The 22,903-nt window shown below is 47.8% G+C and overlaps 1 protein-coding gene across 8 annotated transcripts in view; it reads right to left on the reverse strand.

Moving 5' to 3' along the window:
- The window catches only part of PHACTR4 (phosphatase and actin regulator 4), a 51,177-nt gene that overhangs the window by 11,618 nt on the left and 16,656 nt on the right, over positions 1-22,903 (reverse strand). Inside the window, exons 1-7 of one of the 8 annotated variants that reach the window (XM_071453243.1) lie at positions 22,092-22,127; positions 21,809-21,954; positions 19,834-19,932; positions 3,764-3,940; positions 3,250-3,330; positions 1,160-1,324; positions 677-1,036 (exon numbers count right to left, since the gene is read on the reverse strand). In XM_071453243.1, coding sequence (XP_071309344.1) covers positions 677-1,036; positions 1,160-1,324; positions 3,250-3,330; positions 3,764-3,905 — 748 coding nt within the window. In that variant the 5' untranslated portion in view covers positions 3,906-3,940; positions 19,834-19,932; positions 21,809-21,954; positions 22,092-22,127. Of the gene's footprint in view, positions 1-676; positions 1,037-1,159; positions 1,325-3,249; positions 3,331-3,763; positions 3,941-5,074; positions 5,097-9,657; positions 9,980-13,704; positions 13,761-13,853; positions 13,994-19,833; positions 19,933-20,217; positions 20,235-21,808; positions 21,955-22,091; positions 22,139-22,903 lie in introns of those variants that run through there. The other 7 variants (XM_071453241.1, XM_071453242.1, XM_071453244.1 and 4 more) reach the window with 7 other exon arrangements.

Raw genomic sequence — 22,903 nt, forward strand, 5'->3', positions numbered from 1 at the left:
AAAATTACAAAGATAAAAAACATTTAATTCTCTAAATGGGAAGATTCAGTTCAAATTACAGTTGAGCTGATTTATCCATATGGGACAAGACATAGGGACAAGACTCATATGTCAACAGCCCAGCCACAGACCTTAGAGGAGGTGCCTGAGTATAACCAGGGAAGCCTGAATTATCCCTACCAGCTCCTGCCCTAAGTGGAAACCACATGGCCTGGCAGTGACAGTCATGCCAGACGTTGTTTGGTGGGATGTGGATTCTTTGGATTTGTTTCTTGGTTTAGGTTTTTTTTTCCAAAAGCAGCTGAAGGAAGGAATTGTCACTAACCACAAAACCTCATGCACCATTCTCCAATCCCAGCCCCCAGTGAAGCATCAACATTCAGACACTGTCTCTTAGAGGTGACAGAGAAGAGGCAGGCAGGGATTCCTTCCTGCAGGTAGCTGTTGGGAACAGGGATAGCTCATGGCAGAAAACTCCAGTAATTACACTGTTCCCAGAACACGTGTGTCCTGGCTAAACATTGGCAGATTTGAGTCCAAACTGAACTGTTTTCAGGAAAGATGGTCAGACATTCGGATGCAACTAATAATCTTCCCTTATGAAGGGAAGAGTGTCTTGGAGCAGTGGCTCCAGAACATCTCAGGGTACAAAAAACCAGTTTATGGGGTCACTTACCTATGAGTGAGTTGCTGTTTCTGTTGACAGGTTTGGGAGGAGGAACGGGAGGCTGTTTGGCAGGAGCTGTGCTGGTTGTACTGGTGGGAGCAGTAGTGTTGGCACTGGCAGGAGCAGGGAGCAGAGTCCTGGGGGCTGGGGAAGGGGCAGCTGTGGAACTGACTGTCTTTGCTGCCGTGGGGGCTGTGCTGAAGGGGGCAGTTCTTGCAGTACTGCTGGCAGGTATTGGATCCTTTGCCTGTACTTCGTTTGCCTCCTGGGAAGTGGAGGGAGGTCTTTTTGGAGGAAGAAGAGGTTGTCTGGGAACATGTGGCTCCTGAGGTGGTTCCAGTTCAGGCCCAGGGTGGCTGCTGGAGGAGCCTGCAAAGGGAGGCAGCTCAGTTTAAGGCACCAGAGGGCCCACTGAGGGTGGGAAGGATCAGAATTCAGAAGTGGTTACAGGAGAATGCAAAGCCCTGATTTTGCACACGTCTGGTTCCTTACCCTGCCTCTTCTTTGGTTCCTCCCCTGGAGCAGGCTTCCTAAGGCTGGGTGGCTTTGTGGCCTCTTCCTCCTGGCTGGGCAGGTTACAGACCCCGGGGCCCCCAATGGGGACAGTGTGGCCATTCTTCAGTGCAGGTGGGTTCAGCTTCTCTGGCTCTTCACCATCTGCAAGGGGACGGGAGGACACAGAAGCAAAGAGAAAACACTTAAAAGGCAGGGGAGAGGAGAGGTGGCTGAGCTGACTCAACCACCAGGGAACCACACCAACTTCCTTCTGGCTTCTGAAGGAGCTTCAGCCCCCTTCTGCACAGGACAGCACAGCAACTCAACCAGCTGGAGCTGAGAGCCCTTGATTTCATTATCAATGAGTAAATCACACAGCACTGTATGCTATGAAGGGCTTTTCTTCTCCCTGTCCTGCCCTTGCTCTTTTGTTACAGATCAGTGTGCCCAGTGCTGTGCTGCAGCACAAGGAAGCTGTAACTCAAGCCATAAATCTCCAGCAGCTTTTGGATCCACCCTCCATCACGGAGCAGTCACCAATTCCCTGCTGCAATGCAGATTCCAGCATGAGCCGAGTCAGCTACTGCATGTGCAATAATGGACTTTCATAAAGTCTTCAGATTAGCAGAAGCACCTCTGTTTTCCTCATTTCTACCCTGGATTTGGCACAAAAATTGCTGCTCAATCCAAAACATCAGCAAGGCAGATTTCCTCACTTTACCTTTGTTTCAATAAGATGTAATGACACAGCTCTAGAATTTTATGTAGCTCACTTTAAATATTTCTGCTTTTACAAATTCTAGCATGGAGGTTCCCGGTGTTAAAGCAAGACCTCTTTTTGGAAAAAACCCCATCCAATCCAACCCATGCTTTTGAGGGTCCTGAAACTCCTAATCCCCATGAGGAAATACTCCACCATTCTCAGTAATTTCCCTGACAGGACAAATTTTTGACAGTATTACTCTCAAAGAAAGACTCAGCATCCACCTCTGAGGGGAAATTGCCTATTTGGACTGAATTTCAACTCAAGAAAACTTAAATAAATACATTATCCATTTGATTAAAAATCTTTTTCAATTCATCTGCCATCTCTGAAGGAATTGGAGTGTGCGGCATCCATGCTCTCCAGGTGCTAGACCCCAGCACACTCTGCTGTTCTGATTTTTGATAATTTATTCCACTGCCCTCCTCACCTTTCCTCTCCCTCTAAAGTGCTACCTCCCCTTCCCTAACCTGGTATTATTCAGAAGCTTCCCAGGATTTCTTTTCCACAAGAAGCAGCCTCGGTTCCTTTGAGGAGCTGGTAGACAGCCCTCACTGCCCTTCCCTGAAATGCAGCAGGCACAAACAGCAACAAGAGGGAGTTTCCTCCCCAGCCAGGGCTGAAACTCAAGGGATGAGACAGAGATTTTTATGACAGCAATGGCCTCTGGTTATCCAAAGTTTTTAGCAAGGGAGATACGAACAATATGATCCAGCTTTCCTCACCACTTTTCCACATCACACAAATCCCAGTCAGGTGAGTGGATGGTGATCTGACAACTTATTTTGGCAGCATGATCCCAACTTGGAGACATCAAAGATGAAAGAAAAGGGGATAAGACTTCCTAGACAGCAGTGCAAACTTTAATAAGCCTAGTGGTGACTATGACACCATACTGTGAAGCATCTCTTGGAAGATATGCCCCTACCCAAGCAGCTCAGAATTCATCCATTTATGATTGTTCTCCCAGCCTGAGCCCTGGGGGCAGAACCTCTCCCATTTGGAACAGCAGGAGATGGCGAGTGGCAGTGTGACAGCAGAGGCTGGCAGGACAGCACAGAGAAGGACAGGATGGGAAGCACTGCCCTCCCTCCCTGCAGGAAGGTGTTCCAGACAGGCACTGCACTTCCTCAGCACCATCTTCCTCCCTGAGCAGGCTGCCTTCCTCCCAGGTGGGAAAACAGAGAAGAGAGAGCATTGGAAAGGGTAAGGCAGGCAGGAATCACTTCAGCAGAAAGCCCTTAGATTTGTGTCCCAAGGGTGAGGTTTGGCCAGAGGAAGATCAGCCACACAGACACAGACAGAAGTTTGTTTGCAGACTCACCCTGCTCAGGCTCCTCCAACAGAACCCCTCTTTTTACCAGCTCCTCTCTTGGCTTTCGCATAGAAATCTTTCGTTCTAAAACTGATATTAAATTGAAAAAAAGCACTCAGAAAACAGGGCAAGCTTGAAGTTCAAGAAGGTTTGTTTTTTTGGTTTTTTTTCTTTTAAAGAGGTTCTCTAGAGGAAATAAAAGGGCTTCAAATTTCACTGGTTTTGCATGGATTAAGAGGAGAGAGAAGGAACTGCATGTTCAGACCTGCATTTCACACTGCACTGCTGATTGTGGAGCAAACCCTCCCTCCGCACAGCTGCTTGGGGAACTTCCTTGAAAGAAAGGAATTAATCTGTCTGATACTACAGCTCCATGGCAAGGTGTTTCTGGAGAGACTGCAGGTGCCAGCCCATCACCAAAGTCCCATTTTGGTTCTTGCACTGGTCAGCACTCAGCTTGTGACAGCAAGCCCTTCTCAGATGGATGGAGGCAGGGACACCCACCCAGCCCCTGTCACTTTACCTTCTGAAGTCTCCTTGAATTTGTCACTGCTTTTCTTTTTCCTCCACTTCCAGGGTTTGAAAATCTTGCCAAAGCTTGAGAACTTGCTTTTCCTCTTTGTAGGAGGTGTGGTGTCACCTGACTCCAAAACATCTACCCCCATGCTGGCATCACTTGGGGCGTGATCCACGTCTTCAGCTGCACAGAAAGAAGGAAAAGAATAAAGAATTACTTCTGTGCTGCAAGTAACAGCTCCCATCTCCCACCAACCCACCCCACACTGGGAATGGCGGCACACGTTCATGCAGAAAAGGGAACAAGACTCTGTCTGTGGTTCCACTGAGCTCTCACAGCAGCTTGGGGAGACACAAGTGGGCTTCTCAACATAAACAGGGCAAAGGGAACCTGGCAAGGGCCTTCCTGATGAGACAAAGATTACAGAACCCCAGAATCATTAAGGTTGGAAAAGACCTCCAAGATTGTTGAATCCAGTCTGTGAACAACCTCCACCTTGTCACCAGCCCAGAGCACTGAATGCTATGTCCATTTGCTCCTTGGACACCCTTCAGGGGATGGGGCAGACTGTGCCAAGGACTGATAACTCTTTAAAGGAATAAATTCCTCCTGATGGCCAACCTGAACCTTCCCTGGCACAACTTGATGCTGTTTCCTCCTGTTCTGTTCCTTGTTCTCCAGGGGCAGAGCCTGACCCCCCCTGTCTGCACCTGCCTGTCAGGGAGTTGAAGGGAGTGGGAAGGTCCCCCCTGAGCCCCCTTTTCTCCAGGCTGAGTCCCCCCAGTTCTCTCAGCCACATATTAATTTAGTTTTGCAGTGTCACAGCTTTGCCCATGAACACAAACCACTTCCCTTCATTTTCTTATCTTCATTTGGAAGCAACTGGTGCTGGACACAAGTTCATGACCACAAACACCTTCCTGCCCACTGACCTGACATTCACAACTGTCCGCACCCCGAAATCACCGGACCCATTCCAGCAGCTGGATGTGCTAGATTTTCCCCGCTCTGATTTTCCTTCTATAAATAAGGGCAGCAAAGCTGGCCAAGAGCAACAACTCCACAGGAAAGCGACACAATACAGGCCTGTGCTCCACCTACTGCACAGGAGTCTCTGGAGAGCAGCACAAGAAGGACACGGAGGCGGGAAGGGACATGTGAAAAAGCCAAGCAAAAGAAATCCCATCCCCAACTCAAAAAAACCCCACACTTCTGAAGCAGAACCAGAGCAGAAAACGCTAATTTGGGGACTATTGATCCTGCCTCGCCTGATGTTGCTGTTTTGGGGTATTTGATGGAACACAGAGAAGCACTTACAATGAGCAGAATCTAGCATTGTCTGCAAAAATAAAAAAAAAAAAAAAATCAGTGTGCACAAGCTAAAAGTGAAGCCATCTGGTGCCCACTCCATGGCAGGATTTCCAGAGCCAGAATCCCTCAGCTTCAGCACTAGAGACAGGAGCACTGCAGCCCTGGAGTTGTACATGCAATTTTAACAAGCAGTATTCACTGTGCTCAACAGAGCATTCCCAAATTTCACCAGGCAGGCACAAGCACTTGCCAAGCACAGGCTGTAGGTGGAATTTGAAGCCCAAGTGTCATCAAAGGCATTTCCCTCACCTTTCCAAGGAGAACAGTGCTGAAGGCAGCAGTACCAAGCTTGCCTTATATCTACCCCTTCTTCCCTGGTGGCTCTGAGGAATGTCACTAATGTGCTGCCTACCACCCAAGATGTCAGAATGCTGCACTAAGCGAAGTAAGTTATTAAAAGAAAACTCAACCATCAGCTCCAGGGATTAATGAAGAGCCCTCAGCACCCTGGAATGTCTCCATTTCCAGTTAGAAGGAGAATGACAAGCATTCCCCTGCCACAGTCCCCTGGTAACAGCCAGGGAGGAGCACAGGACCTGAAAGGACCAGCCAGAACTGCAGGAGACACACATACCTCCAAAGGAGGAGCAGCTAAGAGCAGAGAGGGTGGGGAGAACCCACATGTGACTCCTCCTGCTCCTCTTCCAGCAGCTCCTGCAGCCCAGGTCCAGCTGTCAAAGCAAATACCTTCCCAGGGTGGAGTTTCACTGCCAGAGCTGCAACCACGCAGGTGAACACAGGAGGTTTCACAAGACCTTCACATCCATAGCAAATCACCCGGCCCTGCTTCTCTGCCTCACCGCTCCCTCGGCCGTGGTACAACTGCTCACAGGCTCCTGCTGAGAGCCAGGTGTTGTCCAACAGGGAAACACTCGGTTTTGTTCATTTATAATCACTGCCATGCCCAAAAGCAGCTAGGCAAGAGGGGGAGACACGCACACTAGAACACAACACTGTCCACATCATTCCACCACCCTTTTGCTCTGTGTAGACTAAAACTTGACATGTTACTAAGCATTCTGAGACCATTCCAGCCCACTGCTCACACTGCAGCCAGGGAAACACCTCCTCCCCTGATCCTCACTGGGATTCATTCTGTCCTGTTGTGCAGATGACAGGAGAGCCTGTCCGACCCTTCCACAGCACTCTTCCTTTTCCCATCCCCAATTACCACAGGGACATAGACATCTAAAGCAGTCTGTTGTGAAGCAATTATGACACTGAGGACACTAATGAGCGGGTGGATCAGCAGCTGGAGGTGAGATTCACAGATCTGCATTCAAATAACCTTATTGTTCAGTGATTGTTCACATTAGATAGTGCTCACACTCCCTCCAAAACGGACCATCCCTTCCATTCACAGCCCATTTCCAGCTGAAATCTCCAAGAAATGGTGCAGAGAGGCCATCTCTTCCCTGTGAGGGCAAAGAATCCACCTTGCTGAGGCTGTGCCTCCTCCTGCTCTGCTCTGCAAGGAGGGTCCTTAAGCTGCTTTGCAATGCAAGGGGGAAACCCTTCCTTATCCGAGTTATGCACTGGAAAACCGGGAAGGAACCACAGTGCCGTGCTAGGGGAACAAAATAGGGTAAAAACAGAGGACCCAGACTTGGAGGGAAGGGTGGGAAGCACCAGGAATCTGCTGCCTTCACCCGACCTGGCCCAGCAGCAAGGCTGTGTCCAAGCCTCACCCTCACCACGGGTGCCATTTAAAATACACGGAAAAGGTTAAACGAGGTCACACAGCCCTGGTGAAGCCAGCACAGTCCTCACGAGAAGGTCAAGAGACTCCCAGCTGGCAGGTCCCTAAAGTGACCCACGCCAAAGCAGGACCTTGTTCAAGCCTTCTGGAAGCAGAAGTCCACGTTTTGGAAAAATGCCCCTGGAGCTGGGAGAGCCCCACAGAGCCCACCACGACAGCTGGATGCTGTGTTTAATGTTCCAACAGAGCCCTGGCTGAGGAAAAATCAGGGATAATATAGGTGGCACAACTTCAGCATGCTGCCTGATGCTCCCAGAGGAGATGGCCTGGAACACTTGGAGCTCAGAACCCAGCTGGTCCAGGGACAGCCTGATGCCCCAGCTGCTTCCCAGCCAGAGCCTCCTGCCATTTCAGATCCCCTCTCCCAAACACTTAAGCTGTTCTGAGCTCATTCTATCCAAACAAGCAGGTGAATTTGAGCTGTTTAAAACAGCAGATTTATGTTAACTCAAAATGTTTAGACTGAAATAATCTAGGGAAACGTCACAAAACTGGCACAGCCCGAACACACAAGAAGGCAGGAAGCTCCAGCAGTGCCAAGCAACTTGGAATGCAATTCCCTATTGCTTTGCCTGGCCACCTGGTCCTTCCAACTCTCCCCTGCAGACATGTTTTTGCTCAAATCTTGCAGTTAAATTTCATGCAGAAAAAAGCTCCTTTTCCACTGCATCTTGTGGTGTTGAGTGACCCCAGTCTTTTTTGTTTTTTCCAAAACAGAGAAACCATTTCAGTGGAAGGAGCTAGAGACCCACAGTTGGTCTCTCCCATCCTCAGCAAGTGGCTGCGGTGATGTCACCTGCTCCAAAACTTGGAGCTTGGGCCAGATTTCTTCCATCCACAAACCAGAGTTCACCCAGAACCCGATCCATCTCTTCTTGTAGCAGCTATACAGGATCCCCACAAATGCCAGGAGTTGCTGTTCATAAGGAGCTTGCTGGGCATTTCTGTCTTTGGGCCAATGAGGTACTTCAGTGCAGCAACTCTTCTTAATCACCTTTATTTCCTTCCCTAAGGAACACATATGCCTGAAGTTCTCCACTGAGCAGGCCCACAAGGTGCAGGGGAGGTTCTGCAGGGAATGCGGGTGCTCCTCGCACCCCTCAGGTACCTGAGCAGGACCACCAGAGCTCCCAGCCAGCGCCACGGCACTGCCACAAGCCTTCTTGCTGCCACCACGCTGTGGATGCACAGGCTGGAGAGAGCCCAACTCCCTCCTTCCCACCCTGCCATGTCCAGCAGAGCAGTCAAGAATCCGAGAAGCTTCCAAGCAAACAACAACAACTCAAAAAGCAAACACTCTTAGAGTGAAATGCTGTTAAAAGTATCCAAAAAAGCACTTTGGGTAAATGTTTCTAAGCTTCCCTAAAACAGCTTTAAAAACTTGTGTGTGTTTTCCTAAATCGTCCAGGGAAGACGTGAATCCTGACCTTAAAGGAATGAAAGGTTGTGGTCACAAAACAGCCTCGAACAATCCCAGCCCTCAGCTTCCCTGTGTTTTGTATGTTTCTAATCACCATAATCTTCACAGGACTCTCCTTAACAGCATCCTGACACAGTTAATGCAAGAACCATCTCTTCAAGTTCCAGATTTAATCAGTAGGAACCCTGAGAGCTGTGCCATGAAAAAAGACTTCAGGGAGCAAATGAGCAGTTGAGGAAACACCAGGTCTGCTGGCCCCAGTCTCCAGAAAGCACAGTATCATTACACCAAGCCCACTTCCCTGGAAATTACCACTGTTCTTGGCATTTGATGAGAGAAAGAGCCCAAGACCGACCAGGTCAGCTTCTAACAGTGAGTAAATCCAAGCAGAAGATGCTGTTAATCTCCACAGTACAAAGACAACTGAAGTTTTACTTCCCTTCCACTCTATCACATTATTTTTAGCAACTCTTGAACCAGACTAGCTGGAGTGAACTGGTGGTGGGCAAGAGAATCACTGGTTTCATCTGAGCCCTAGAAATGCTTGATAGAGTCAAAGTTACAGAAGTGAAAAATAATGAAGATAATAGTCTGTATCTTGAGCGTGATCTTTGTCTGCCAATGTCCATTTCTTCTCTGAAAATCAGAAAATTCCACTTTATAGATGAGGGTGAACAACTGAGCCCAGCCAGCTAACAGCAGGTGGGAATGAGAGCAAGGCAGCAGCGGGATGTGGAAAGCCTCCTCACAGCCAGTGCTGGGAACAGCACCCACGACAGAGCCGGAGCAACACCGACCCCACACAGCGCTCGGGAAGCGGGGCTGCTCCGAGGGCTTACACAGTTGTGTTTTCTCCAGCCTGTTACTGAGATACTTCACAATGGAGAGAGAAAACAAGCAGCGAGATGATTGCCAAGCCCTTCTGCCCCCGAAACTGCTGCAGCTGCCCCAAAAGACGGGTGACATCAATCACAGAGAGGCAACTCTTGGTGGCTTTGGTCCCGGCTCACTCTCAGTGCTGACTCCTGCCCCATGCAGGTGAACATTCCCACTGTCCAAGTGCTTTGCAAAGGTAGTATCCCTGAATCCACGCCAGCCAGAGGCTGTCCCTTAGAACAGCAGCTTGGAGCCTGTCTGAAGACCAGAGAACGTGTTGCACAGTGACCGCATGTGAAATCAGTAAGAGAATGGAAGGAAATGGAGTTATTTCTCTAGTTTCTCTCCCCAGCTGGGCGCAGGTTACACAAGTTCCACATTCCACTCCTCCCAGCTCCTCCTGCAGTTTCACCTGCAGTGCTGGCCTGCTGCAGCCCCACGGCTCCCCGGTCTCCCCTGCCCTGCATTACTCACCAAAAGCACCTGGATTTACCGGTCTCGAGAAGTGCGGCTGCCCCATGGGATTCTGTTCAGACCGCTCTCCGGGAAGAGGTGGGAGGAGAACAGAGGAAAAGTCTACGCTGAGAACACTTCACCCTTTAAATGGTAAATCCACACTCCGGATGGGGAAGGAGGCTGGCCAGGGAGGCACCCCCAGCTCTCAGGCCACGGTGTCCGACGGTCCGGCACAGCTCCTGCTCGCCCTGTGCCCCATGGCTGGGCACTTGATTCTCATAAATAAGTGTCCGTGCCAGCTCCCTTCACGCAGGAATGCCTGTCATTCCAGAGCAGAGCTGGCTAGGGCGAAGCTCAGGAAGGGGAGGAGACAGGCAGCCAGGATCCAGCCACTGAGCTGCACAATCCAAATTACCAACACCCCTCGCTCCTTCCTCGCATCCAGTTCAGCAAGAAGAGAGGAAAGCTGGGAGCGAGGAGAAGGAGAGCAGAGTGTTCTTCTCAGGGATGGGCTTGGAGAATCCATGCACAGCAACACACCAAGGGGTCTCACCTCACAAAATGGGATGAAGGAATTCCCAGCCTACCTGTGCCAGCTAAACACAAACTAAGGCAGTCAGGGATGAGACAGCCATTCTCTAAGTGCTGTGGGAGCTGCATTACCCCCGAGCAAAGGGAATTTCAATGACAGCCTGAGCTGATATGCATCTAGCCAAATATAAAAATACAATTTCATGCAATTCCCCTCTCCACTAAAGTTACCAGGAAGCATGTCTTCTCGTGTAATTTAAATTTAACAATGGAAAATTTAAATTTAACAAGGAAAGTAAAAGTTTAGTTTCTATTCATGTGTCACAACTTGATGGTTAAGGTAACAAACATCCCCCTCAGCCATCTGCCTCACAATAAAAGATCTCCAAAGTTTAAATATGTCCATTTGGATGCCTTCATTTATCATTATAATTTGGGCTAGGACTTCTGTGAACCTACAGCTTGTTTACCCTATACACCCTATAACAGAGAAGCAGGAAAATCTTTATTTATTCATTTAAAGTAGGGCTGTGGTGCTTGAGAAGCAAAGAGATACAAATCTGTGTTTCAAATTGCAGCTGGCTCTGGCCTTAAGCATCATTCAGGAGTACCAGCCACTCTCTCCTCTTTTAGGGGAGAAAGCAAAACCCCACCAGAAAACAGCTGACGACATTCACAAAGCACCACAAATCCAAAAGTAACACCAGCATCATTATTTTCAAGGGAACTCATGGCCAGAAAAACCCATCAGTCCATCCTTCAGCTCCACATCTGAAAGGAAAGGTGCAAATTCTGTCCCAGAAACCAAAACATCAAAAAATGTTCCTGCCTCAGCTGCAGCCTGAGGTCAGAGCATGAGAGCAGCTCCTAAGAAACCCTCTGCTTTCAGAGGGCTTTGTTTCACCACTGGGGAAAAACACAGGACAAAGCAACCTGCCCTTGTCCCACTGGACATCCAGGATAAAGGAAAACCAACACTTCAAGCAAGGAAGAGTAATAAAAGGCAAAAATTCCCATAATAATGAGAAAGACCGTCTGACTTTGCTGCACAGCAACCAGAAGAAACCAGAGCAACTGTTTTACTCCTCAGGGACAGGTGATGACTTTCTTAAGATGAAAAAGTTGGAATGGCAAAAAGCTTTCTAAAGGAGAGCAAAATGGGAAACAGCTGATTGTGCCTTCAGCATTTTCTTTTAAAATACAGTAACGAAGAAACACCAGTTACATGAAAATTTTATGTGATTTAAGGAGAGGCAGATGGCTGAAATAAAAAAAAAAACCAGGCAGCAAACACTCAAACATGGAGTACATGAACTTCTTCTGAAGTTTCATTTCCTCTCCATCCAGCCCAGCTTCCCATTAAACCCCTGGCATTTCCATGTTAATAATCTGTTTATATACATTGTAAAAGGAACTCTTCTGTATTGTTTCATTTTAAAATCTAATGAAAGCCATGAGCCCAATATTAGCTCCTCTAATAAAGGCAGCGCTGCTCACATTTCGGTTCACACCGACGTGAAATGCTACATTCACCCAGGGTGACTCAGACATTTGTGTTCCATGATTCAGCCACAGGAACATTAAAAAGGACTCCAGCATTATCCCATCCCTGCCGATGGAGCTGTTTAAAACCAGTGATACTGGGCGTTTTCCTTCAGAGCTCATCAGCAGAGAGTCAGGAGGAGCTACAGGGCCTTTAGGGCTCTTCCACTGTGGGAGATGCACCCACTAAAATCCTTCAGCCCTCTAATCAGTTTGGTTTCACCACAGTTTTTGTCTTCAGCTTTGGAAGAAGAAAATGAAAAAATCTTACAAGATCACATAACAGCTGTGTCTGCCCAGAGAGATGAACCCTTCTGAGCAGCGCAGCCATCACCAAGGGCAGCAGAGCAGGGAGTCACTCTGAACAAACGGGCACAACGCGACGCTCTTCCTTTCCCCTTACATGGAATGAAAGGCCAGTGTGGAAGTGGAAAATGGGTTATTTATAAGGCAGCTGGCATCACATTGTTTGCGTCCTGCAGGCTTTGATGGCTCTGATGAGACAAACGGGAGGCTGGGCTGCTCCTACACCACATGACTTCCTTCATGCTTCCTGTGACATTTCCAAGAGGGAAACTCCTATTTCCCAGAGCATTCCAGTTAGTCAGCATGGTGCTCCACCTCAGACAGCGAAGGGCAGCAGGTCCAGCACGTCAGGGGCTTGGTGCCACCACCCCGTGCTGGGAAGGTGAGCATGCCGTGTCCCACAGCAGCCCAGCTGCTGACCACAGCTGGATGGAGCACAGCTGGATGGCTGTGCCAAGGAGCTGACTGGCAGCCCCACCTCTGGGAAGGTGAGGCCGTGCTCCTGGAGAGCCCTGTGCTCACGGCAGGTGGCTGGAGCACAAGGAATGGGCTCAAAACGTTGTAACTAAACTGGGCTGTGAGCCCAGAGGAGCTTAAGGCAAAAATACCCTCCAGCCTCGTTTTCTGGGGAAATACAACTTCCATTGGAAGTAAGCTTTAGCCAGTACTGGAAAAGCCTCACCGTCTCCTCACCGCTCCCTGCAATTACAACACAGGCCAAGTATTTTCTTGTTTACTAGTGAAGGAATGCTGAGGAATGTCATCTTGACAAAATTAAAGATTCAGTCACATCTTGGCTAACTTGACTAACCCTAATTTGATCACTATGGTGATTCATGGCTTTGCCATCTCAAGGCAAGGGAAACTCCAAAGCTGATGAACAACTTTTTGGAGCACCTTGTAGCAGCATTAAAAGAAAGTCTGGTCAGAAGCCAAAGGAAGCACACATATAGGATACATTCCAGCAAAGCATCAGGCATTAGCAAAGCATCAGCGTGTTCCCAACAGGGAAGCATTAAGAGGCAGGATACCCATCTGCCACTTCCAGCTACATTATTAGGAACGCATTAGGCAAAAACACGGAGAAGAAAATTACATTAATTATCGCATTGTTTAGAGAAGAAACAGGAATGGCATTTAGCTTAACTCTTGTTTAACCCTCTCCTGCAGCAAAAACTCAAGATACTCAGAGAAAAATGTATAAACTGACATCACCTGAGGCCCCCCATTTCAAAACACGGGGATGAAGAAAATCAAAATATATTCCCCTCCTTCCGAAGCATTGCCCAGCACGAGGTTTTAGAGCTGGCCCAGCACAGCACACAGTGCTCTTCCCAAGAGAGTGGCTGCTGCTGTACAGTCACATCCATCACAAACAGCCTTACAGGACAAACCCAACTCTTAAGACTTTACAGCTCTGTGCAGACATTATCCAACATAAACATGTCCTCCAGCAGAGTAAGTACATCTATGCCACTTATAAAACCCATGGGACAAACTCTGTTTTGCATAACATTGCAAGTTAACAACAAAAGCTAACAGCAAAAATATCAGTAAATATGAAACCTCTAAATTCAAATTAAGTTGCAATTAACCCTAAGAGGTAGGAGTATATTTAACTTTAAGTCAGTCTTCAGTGTACAGGTCAAAGTCCACAGACTCATGATCCCAAATTTCTCTTCCTACCTCTAATCCTTCAAGATGTCAAACTTCAGCTGCAAGCCTGTCTGCTCACACAGTAACTGGAAAGAAAGGCAGCAAGATTCCTCTGTAAAAGTTGTTTCCTCTTTTAAACGTTTCGCAAAAATCTCAGTAAATGGATTTGCTCTTCATACCCAAAGCTGAAACTGCAGCAAACACCTTTGCTCTGCCAACCCGACGGGCTTGCAGCAGCCCCACTGCACCAATAATCCAAATTATCCTTCAACACCTCCAGCTTTCCAGTCTGAAGTTACATTTTTTCCAAATTACTGCACAAGCCAGGCAGTGCCAGGGCATCCTACCAGCCCTCATCCGCCTGGCTCTGCTCAGGGAAGCTTACAAAAGCGCCTTGGTTTAGTTTTTGGGGAACACCCAATTTTCTGCACCTGCTCTGCTTTAATTATTGACTAGGCGAGGAGCTCCTGATTAAAATGCAAGGCAAGTCTGGCACACAACCTCAGCTTCTGATCATCGCCCGCAGATACAGTTGGAACAGAAACCCAAATTCCCTGCACAGCTCAGGAATTAAAAGAAAGGGTGGATCAGTTTCACTTGGGGCACTTAAATTCAGCAAGGAAAATACTTTTTGTACCCTTGCAACTGAAAACTCTCACAACATTTGAAATTTTAAACCACAGCTTTAGGTTCACACACAGAGAGAAGGTTTAAAAGCTTCCTTTCAATTGTACTGTGTTTTTACAAGTCATTTCTGCCAGAGTAAACCTAACAGGTAATTACAGGTCTGACCTCCTTCTATTGCACAAATATGCCTTTGGAAACAACGTGGATAAATATTTGCCCAATACAAGAAGACAACTCCAAGAGGAACCATTCCAGTTTATCAACTCTGTGATTCATGTTGATACAAGCTCTATTCTCTATTTAAGGAACAAGATAACGCTTAGGAAGTGCATCTGCCCAAATTATGTTTCATAGATCTGCCATGGGCCACCCTAAACAGTGGCACTGCCAGACCTCAGGTCACACCCAGACAAGAGCCATCAGCAAGACAGGGAGTGAACTTCCACTGCAGATACTGACCCTTGCTCAACCACCAAGGTATCTCTGAGCAGCAGCCAGGCTGAGGACAGAAACATGAGTAAAACACTGCTGCTAATGTGAATAAAGCAGTGCTGGGGCTGTGCTGTGTAACATCCCGTTCTTCCCCTTTGGAACTGGGGAGATAATTATGGAGGCCCAAAGGAGCTGAAAACAGAACGAGAGCACTCCCCCTGCCCCTTCAGCCTTATCCTGAAATCCCAATCCCAGATGCTCCTATTTTCTGCCAGTACTAAGAGAACTTGGGAAAACAAGGTGGTGGCAGCCACAGCCACCAAAAGCCATCCAGGAAGAAGGCACAAAAATCAGACAGGATGATTGTGTCCCAAACCATACAGACCTTGAGCCCCCCAAACCCAACGCTGTTTATGCATCACACTGGCTCACAGGAGTGCAGGGACAATGCCATGGGTATTGTTTACAGTGTCAAGGTCCTTTCATAGAATTAAAGGAAATGTCAAGAGATGAGATAACACCAACAGCTCTGAAGGTACAGAATCCTAACCTTATAGGAAGCTATTTCTCCCTGAGTTGCTTCTCTCTCTTGCAGGAACAATCCTTCACACATTCCCAGATTCCTCATTTCACATCATTCCCTAATCCTCTGTCTGTAGAGAACCAGCAGCAGAGTGGTACACAAAAATTATGGTGTATAAACAGATATTAAACTGTTTCTCTGTGCACTTTGGGTTTGAAATCAAGGATTTTCTCTTGTGCTGAATTCCCATCTCAAAAAGCTTGTGGAAGGTGCTGGCTCCTTTGCAGTGAGCATTATCCCCTGAGGTCCCTGGAATTACAGGCTACTGCAATGCCATCTGAACCTGTCACCTTATCAACAGCAGGGCTGGCTGGCCTCTGGGCACTTAAACTGGTCCAAAATCCCAGGTGTCCCCTTGGCTATACCAGCCCCCACATCCTCTAGGTGCCTTCTTTGAGACAGCCCAGACACTTTGTCATTAGCAACCCTGAGGGCTGTTTCTGCAGTAAATGAGCTCCTTGGATCTTCCAAAACAATTCTCACCTTCCTCAAGGGAACAGAAAAGAATAAAAATAAAACCTCACCAAAAAAATCTGCAGTTCTTAACAAGATCAGCCCTTAAAAAACAAAAAAAGAGAGAGAATCAAAGCTTGGAAACGAAAACCCGACTTATCCTTTAATAACAGAACTTTCCTGTATTTATGGAGATTTCTGGTTTGGCACAAAAACATCTGCTCATTTAGTGGGTGTTATAAGCATCACTTTATATTCTGGTGATGCTGAAATCAAGAGGCCTGGTTTAGTGGTAAATGAGCAGAGAAAAACATTTTCCATGACTTTGAAACCCAAATTCTAGTTCTCACTGGGGTGTAGGGCTTCACCTCTCCACTGTACGTGGCCATCTCCAGTCACTGTGTTCTGTGCTGCTGCTGCCACTGCTGGCAGTGACAGTGCCCCTTGCCCTGGCAGTGACACCAACACCATTCCAGCTCGTTCAAACCCTGCACAGAAGGCAGGCCAGCACAGCCTGGAGGTCTGGGCCCAGCAGGAAAACAACCTGGCTGTAATGGCCACAGCCAGTGCCTGAACTATGGCTCTTCTGTCCTCCTTCCAGGGTCATTTTGGTTCCTGGTTTTCCTGACAATAGTTACCTTGCAATTTATCCCACTGCTTAAAACCAAGCTACAGATAATCCCTTTTAAGCACCCCACCCCACTTGTGTTTAGAACAATCACCACAGGCTATCACAGGTGCAAAATGTGATTTTCAAGCCAGAACTAATTATTCTCTGCAAATATGATGGCCCAGAGTAGTCTCCATCACAGAATGACATCATCTCACTCAATGGCAGATCCTTGATGCCAGGAAGGTGTGACACAGGGAAGTCTCCTTTTAAACTTGTCCTTGTTCTTTAGTTCTTTTCCTAAACATCTGTTTAGGGATGGGCTTAAGGGATCCTTGCTGTGGAGGAGTGAATGGCTTCAGGAGGCACAAGGGTGTTCATTGTCAAACTCATTAAAAAAAAAAAATAACCCAGCACTGCTGCAACACACTGCCTGATCAATACTTTATCCTGAGAAGGAACATAAGAAAAAGCCCTGAACAGGGCAAGGGTGCCAGACTGACACACATAATCCCATTAGAGTTATCCAGAGCACTCCATTTGCTCAGTATCTGAGAGATAACAGGATTAACTTCATGTTCAACATAATTTCAGCCTAATAATTGCAGAATCACTCCTACACCCCTAATGTCATTGATTCAGCAGGGGATTCCCATCACCCCCCCACAAGTTCCAGCCTTGAAAGCCCCTTCATTAGCGTCAGCATCTTAAGTTAATTACTTGGAGAGATTTTCCTTTCCTCTCCCAAAGCAAAATGTAACTTAACCCCTGCAACCTACAATGCTTGGGCAGAACAAAGCCCTGCCTTCCCTGCAGGAAGGGACCCTGTTTATTTTCCTAATCACCACTTCAGTTTCCAAGAGTTAATGTTAAGACCAAAGAGCCGGAGGGGAGAAGGGCAGGTTTTTTCATAATTTTGGTTGAATTTCAACAAAAAACACATGACAAAGGCTGGTTATAGTCCTCTCAAAGATCAAGGTTCAGCCCCAGATCCCTGCCTAACTCTGCCTTCCTGGGGAGAGGGGGTTGATCAGCCAGCCAGGAGCACCACAGAGCCTCCAGGAGCATTTTCCTTGCCAAGCCATGACTTGCTGCTCACCTGGCCTGGAAACGAGTCCCTTAGAGCAGTGGGGCTGGGGGAGGAAAGGGAAAGCGCACAAAGCAAACAGCACAGAGAGCTGCTTCCAACCATACGGGGAACAGAGCACAGGAACCGGGATGTGTTTTTATAGGGGATTTTCTCATGGAGCACAGAACACTATTAAATTCTACCTTTCACGTGCAGTGGGAGGCTGTGCTATACCAATTAGGGCAGTGTTGCTATGCTGGCACTGAGCCTAACACGGTGCCAAATCAGACCCCACTGCACTGCCTATGAAAGCCAGCGTCCACAGCCACTGCTTGGCTGCACCGTCACGGTTTGTCTCTTCTACCCCCCCAAAAAGGAGAGGGAGGGGGAAAATCTCCTACAGAAATTCAATTCACAAAATTCTAGAATGGTTTGAGTTGAAAGGGATCTTCAAATTTATCTCGTTCCACTCCCTGCCACAGTTCACTATCCCAGGGTGCTCCAAGCCCTGTTCAACCTGGCCTTGAACACCTGCAGGGATGGGGCAGCCACAGCTTCTCTGGACAGCCTGTGCCGGGGCCTGCCCTCCCTCACAGGGAAGGATTCCTGCCCAACACCGCGCCCACCCTGCCCTGGCAGCGGGACGCCGTTCCCCTGTCCCCTGTTCCCCTTCTCGAGCCCGTCCAGCCCGGCCCGGCCTGGCCCGGCCCGGCCCGGCCTAGCCCGGCCCCGCGCGCCCTCTGGCGGCCACAGCGCAGCTCTGCCCGGAGCCTGCGGGGCATTTCCCGGACAAACGCATCACAACCCACACAGTGAATGAATCCCTTTGGAATCTTAACATCTCCGCTTCGCAGAGCGAGACAAACTCCGGCTGGGCTGAAGAGCCATGTTCTCCCTAAGCAAGTCATGGTTTTCCACTCATTCCACACAACTGCAAGGGCCCAACCTGTAAAAAAGCCACCTGGTATCTCTGGTTTCTTGTTTGTTTCAGGATACAAAAGACACCTTCAGCAGCCAGAGCCAGGGCTCCTTTCCAAGACAAAGGAGAGCCAGGCAGATAAAGTGGTGATGTCAGCAGTGACAACATCCAAATGTTCACACTGGGATTGCACCTCAGGACCAGCCTGAGGGCCTGGGAGTAGCTTTGTCCAGCCAACAGCTCAGCTAATACTGGCAGGCACAGCTCACAAAGGCAGCAAGATAATGAGAACATTCGGTATTTTGTTTTTAAAAGACCAGGTTTACCACTCAACCTGGACACATTGCTCCTGTGTGAAGAAACAGTAATAACAAAAATCATATTTATACTAAACCTGCTTGGCCCTGGTTCCAGGCAGGCTCCTCTTCTATTTCCAAACCCAATAAAATCAGCTACTAAAATACCTGGACAGAATTTACAGGCAATGTTCCAGGAGCAAGGTGAATTTAAGGTCCAACAAGTTCAAAGGAAAACTAGAAACTCTGGGAACCTACTGCCCTGCTCCATGCCCTACTTACTGAGCCACAGGAACTCCACACTCACTGTTTCACAGCAAATCACCCTGAATTGCCCAGAGGATCGATTGCATGTCCGACAAGGTCTTATCTCTTCACACAAGGAATGAGATTGTTCAATTCTGTCATGAAGCATTTCAGCAAAGACATTTCTCACTCAACATCAACCTTCCTATCTTGCTCCAACCAGCCTGGAGGCCGAGGCATCTCCATCCCAGCACATCCACAGCTGAGCCAGGAAACCACAAACCCAGCAGAATTAACCTCTGCTTTCCCCCAGCCAGAGATATGGGTACAAACTACAAGACCACTTAGCACACCACCTTCAAAAATCCCTAAAGATGGGGTGTCACAGCATAATGAAGTCTCTGGCAGGTCAGCAAATAATCTCTGTAAAACATTTGGCTCGTAGCTCAGGAGGGAAACGCAGCAAGAGTTCAGAGACCTCCTCAACTTGTTCAGGGAGGAATTATTGGGTATTAATTTTCAGAAATGCCATGCTAACTAGATGAATGGCTGAGCTGAACCACTTGCAAATGCAGCCAGAAAAACAGCACCAACATGCCATCAAGTGCCCCAAGCACCCTGACAGCACTCAGTATATTAATTACACGAAGAACTGGAACAAATTTAAGAACAAAAGGCTGTCAGGATAATGTCTCAAAGTATTTTGCTAACCTGTCAAGTGCACTTGACTTATTTCCGGTAATGCTTTCAGGTAGGTAAGGAAATGCTCTGTGCTGCACCTTGTTTAAAAGACAAATGCTTTGCACTGAGATCAGTTCCAGACTCTGGTAACCTGCCTAAGGAACAGCAGGAATTTGCCTTTCTACCTGCTTGCAAGTTAGTGCACATCGAGGCAGGGTTGTGAGCAAATTTTAAGCTGCGTACCTGTTCTAGAATACCATGTATGGACAGCTCTGAAACTTCACTGCAGCTGCCTGGAGACCTGGCTTCCACTCGTCCTCAGGGATGAGCACGAATTAAAATCTGAAGACAACAGCAAATTTCATTTTTAAATTAGCCAGGGCAGTGAGCCAAGGAAGGCTCCCCCACCCACCCATGGCTGGTGGAGGCTGACAGCTCAAAAGGATTTACGCTTCCCTGTGCATTCCCAGTGGCCATTCCAAGCACACCAGCTCAAACAAGCGCCAGCCATGCAGCATTGTGAGTGCAGTTAATATCCAACCAGGGGAGGACAGCAATGCACACAAAGCACCAGGCTTGAAGGGAACAAAGGGCACCGACGTGGACTTCAGCTCAGCTCCATCTTACCTCAGCTCCGGGATCAACCCAGCAGTCCTGAGCCTAGCACTTGGAGAACAAATAGCCATAAACGCAGAGGAATTTCAAGGAAATTATAAGAAAAGATCCATCTTTTTATTCTGTCCTTAATACAGGGCTCTTGGCTTCCAGCACTAAGGAGGTAAAGCTTCGTGACCAGCCATGGGGATTGTCTGTGCATGCAAAGATCCAGGACGGATCCTCCGTCCTGAACTGGCACTGCTCAATTGCTCAGAGGGAATGGGGAAGTAACTTCAGTAAAGTTGGCAAAATACAAACAGAACATACAGCTTTTCACATCCCAGCACTCATCAAAACATGCACTCTGAGAAACCTCAAAAGGCTGCAGAACTGTGTCTCACTGATGTAGCCAAAAAATGGGGTTCAACTGCCCGTGAAAAGGGACACAAAAGCTTTGTGATGGGAACAGAGGTGGCCGGTGACAGTCCCAGCCCTGGTGAATGAGGAGAGCTCACTGACCACAGAATGGCTGGGGATGGGAGCCATCCCACACCTTGAATATCTCTTGAATATCTTGTTCCAGCCCCTGGTGTGGCAGGGACACCTTCCCCTAGACCAGGTTGCTGAGAACCCCATCCAACCTGGCCTTGATGTTGCTCAGAGCCATCCCAGTAACTGAAGCTCTAGAGACTGAGAAATGGCCCTGCTCTGCTGTGTCCCAGGGCTGAGGAGGAGCTGCCACCTCCACAGGCACGGCTCCAGCCTCAGCTGCCAGTACCACACTCACTTCACCCGCCACCCCCTCCATAAGTCAGCTTTTGGAATTAGCTTGCCACGAGCAAATCAGAAGGGAAAGCAATCACCACAGATTAAATGTGCACTTTACAGCCTGACAAAGAGGGAGCACAGCAGTTCTTGCCACCAGGACTACAAGCACATTTATGCAGGAGTTCTTGGCTTGCAGATGATCCAACCAGGCCACTGGGCCCAACACACCAGCTCTGTATGAAGCCAAAAACTGGCCTTCATCTGCCTCACCGAGCATACTGCCCTGCTGACAAGTACAACCATTCCCAAAGCTTTCAGGATGGCATCACTGACTGCACAGAATAACCTGGAAATATTATTTACGAGTTAGAACCACCAACTGCAGTGTCACAGGCCAGAAGATGTGAGGCCAATATGCTGTGTGGATACTGGTTTCCCATGGTGCAGGCAAGAGCTTTCACACACACCTCATGTCAATGGCAGGGAAAAAATGGGAATTTAACTCCTTTTTTGTAGCCATTTTAGGCAAACAGATGGAAGAGCTCTTCAAGGCAATCTCTAAGCAAAAAATCTGTGAGTTTTAGTTACAACCATATCCTTGCATCAGTTAAACCTACCAGCAATGAATTTGATTGCTTCAGGGCAAGCACTACACACTGCCTAAAGCAAGAGATTTAAATTTTAATTAAAAAAAAAAAATCCTGTATCTTCTGCAACACAGAGCAGCCTAAAGGAATAAATACAGAACAACAGGAACAACCAGAAGCTGATCCTCCTTTATGCCTTGCCATGTGCCTTGTTCAAACCAGCTAATTGCTTCTGGTCTCTTCCTTATTAAGAAAGGGGATGTTACCTGTTTTCAAGAACTCAGGATAGCCAAGAGACCAGTATTCCAGGTTTCACAGATGGGAGATTCCAAAAAAGATCTTCCATATGTACAGAGCTTCAGTCAGATCTGGTCCACACCACAGTACAAATGCAGCTGATGCATCTGCCAAACTACATTATTTCCTAATCACCTTCTACACTTGAAATGAAGACACCAAGTTTAAAGTAATCAGGTTCTTTATGATGCGTAGCCAAGGAGGACAGGTCAGGTCCATAATCTGTGGTGAGATACCGAAGACTCTACTCACCGGCATTCTCCTCCATTCCTCTCGTACACTAGTGTCCAGAGAAATTCCTACAAAAACAGGAAACAAAGTCAACACACAAATTAAAATTCCAAGTGTGAACAAAGCTCAGATTTGGTTTTATTTCTCTGTCAGCTCTGCTCAGCCTACACAAAACCAGTGTGGAGGGAACCTAGAGCAGAAATCCTGCCCCAAACTAGGAAGAGTGTGACATTGTCACCCCTCATTGAAGGCATAAGAAGCTTCTAATCACACACATGCGGTGATGGAAAGAAAAGAGAAACAAAATTAAGGTGACATAATTACAAGGCAGTGCTATTTGTTCCCAGGGAAAACATTCCACATCTGCCTCTTCAGGAAGGGATGTGCCTGCTGTAAAAGGGAACAGCCTACTGCTTATCTAGCAAAGGCAGCACAGCACGTGCACAGGAAGTATTTCAGATGTCACACAGCATCAAGGCACTTCTGAACATACTGGGGTGGGGGAACATAAAAAAAAAGGAACCAGGATTTTAGTAGAAAAGACTTTTTTTTTTCTGGAGAAAGTTCTGAAATGAGATGCCAGGGGAACTAAGTTTAGGGAAATCACAACGTGTCTTGATTTTGACAGATTCTGCAGCACAGTAAAAACAGGCTCAGTATTTTAGAAAAAGGGAGGTTCTGTCCTCAAAATCTTGCAGTTCAAACTTAGACAACCACAACTGGACATGTCAGCAGGAACAGCATGGGGTGACTAGGGAGAACTACAAAATCAGGTTGTTCCAGTGCTGTTCGAAGCCAGCCTTCATCCATAGCCCACTTCAGCCTAACCTTCT

This window comes from Agelaius tricolor, unplaced genomic scaffold (genome assembly GCF_023055355.1).
Source record: "Agelaius tricolor isolate 1412-34295 unplaced genomic scaffold, bAgeTri1.0.p SCAF_36, whole genome shotgun sequence".
In the NCBI taxonomy this organism is placed as follows: Eukaryota; Metazoa; Chordata; class Aves; order Passeriformes; family Icteridae; genus Agelaius; species Agelaius tricolor.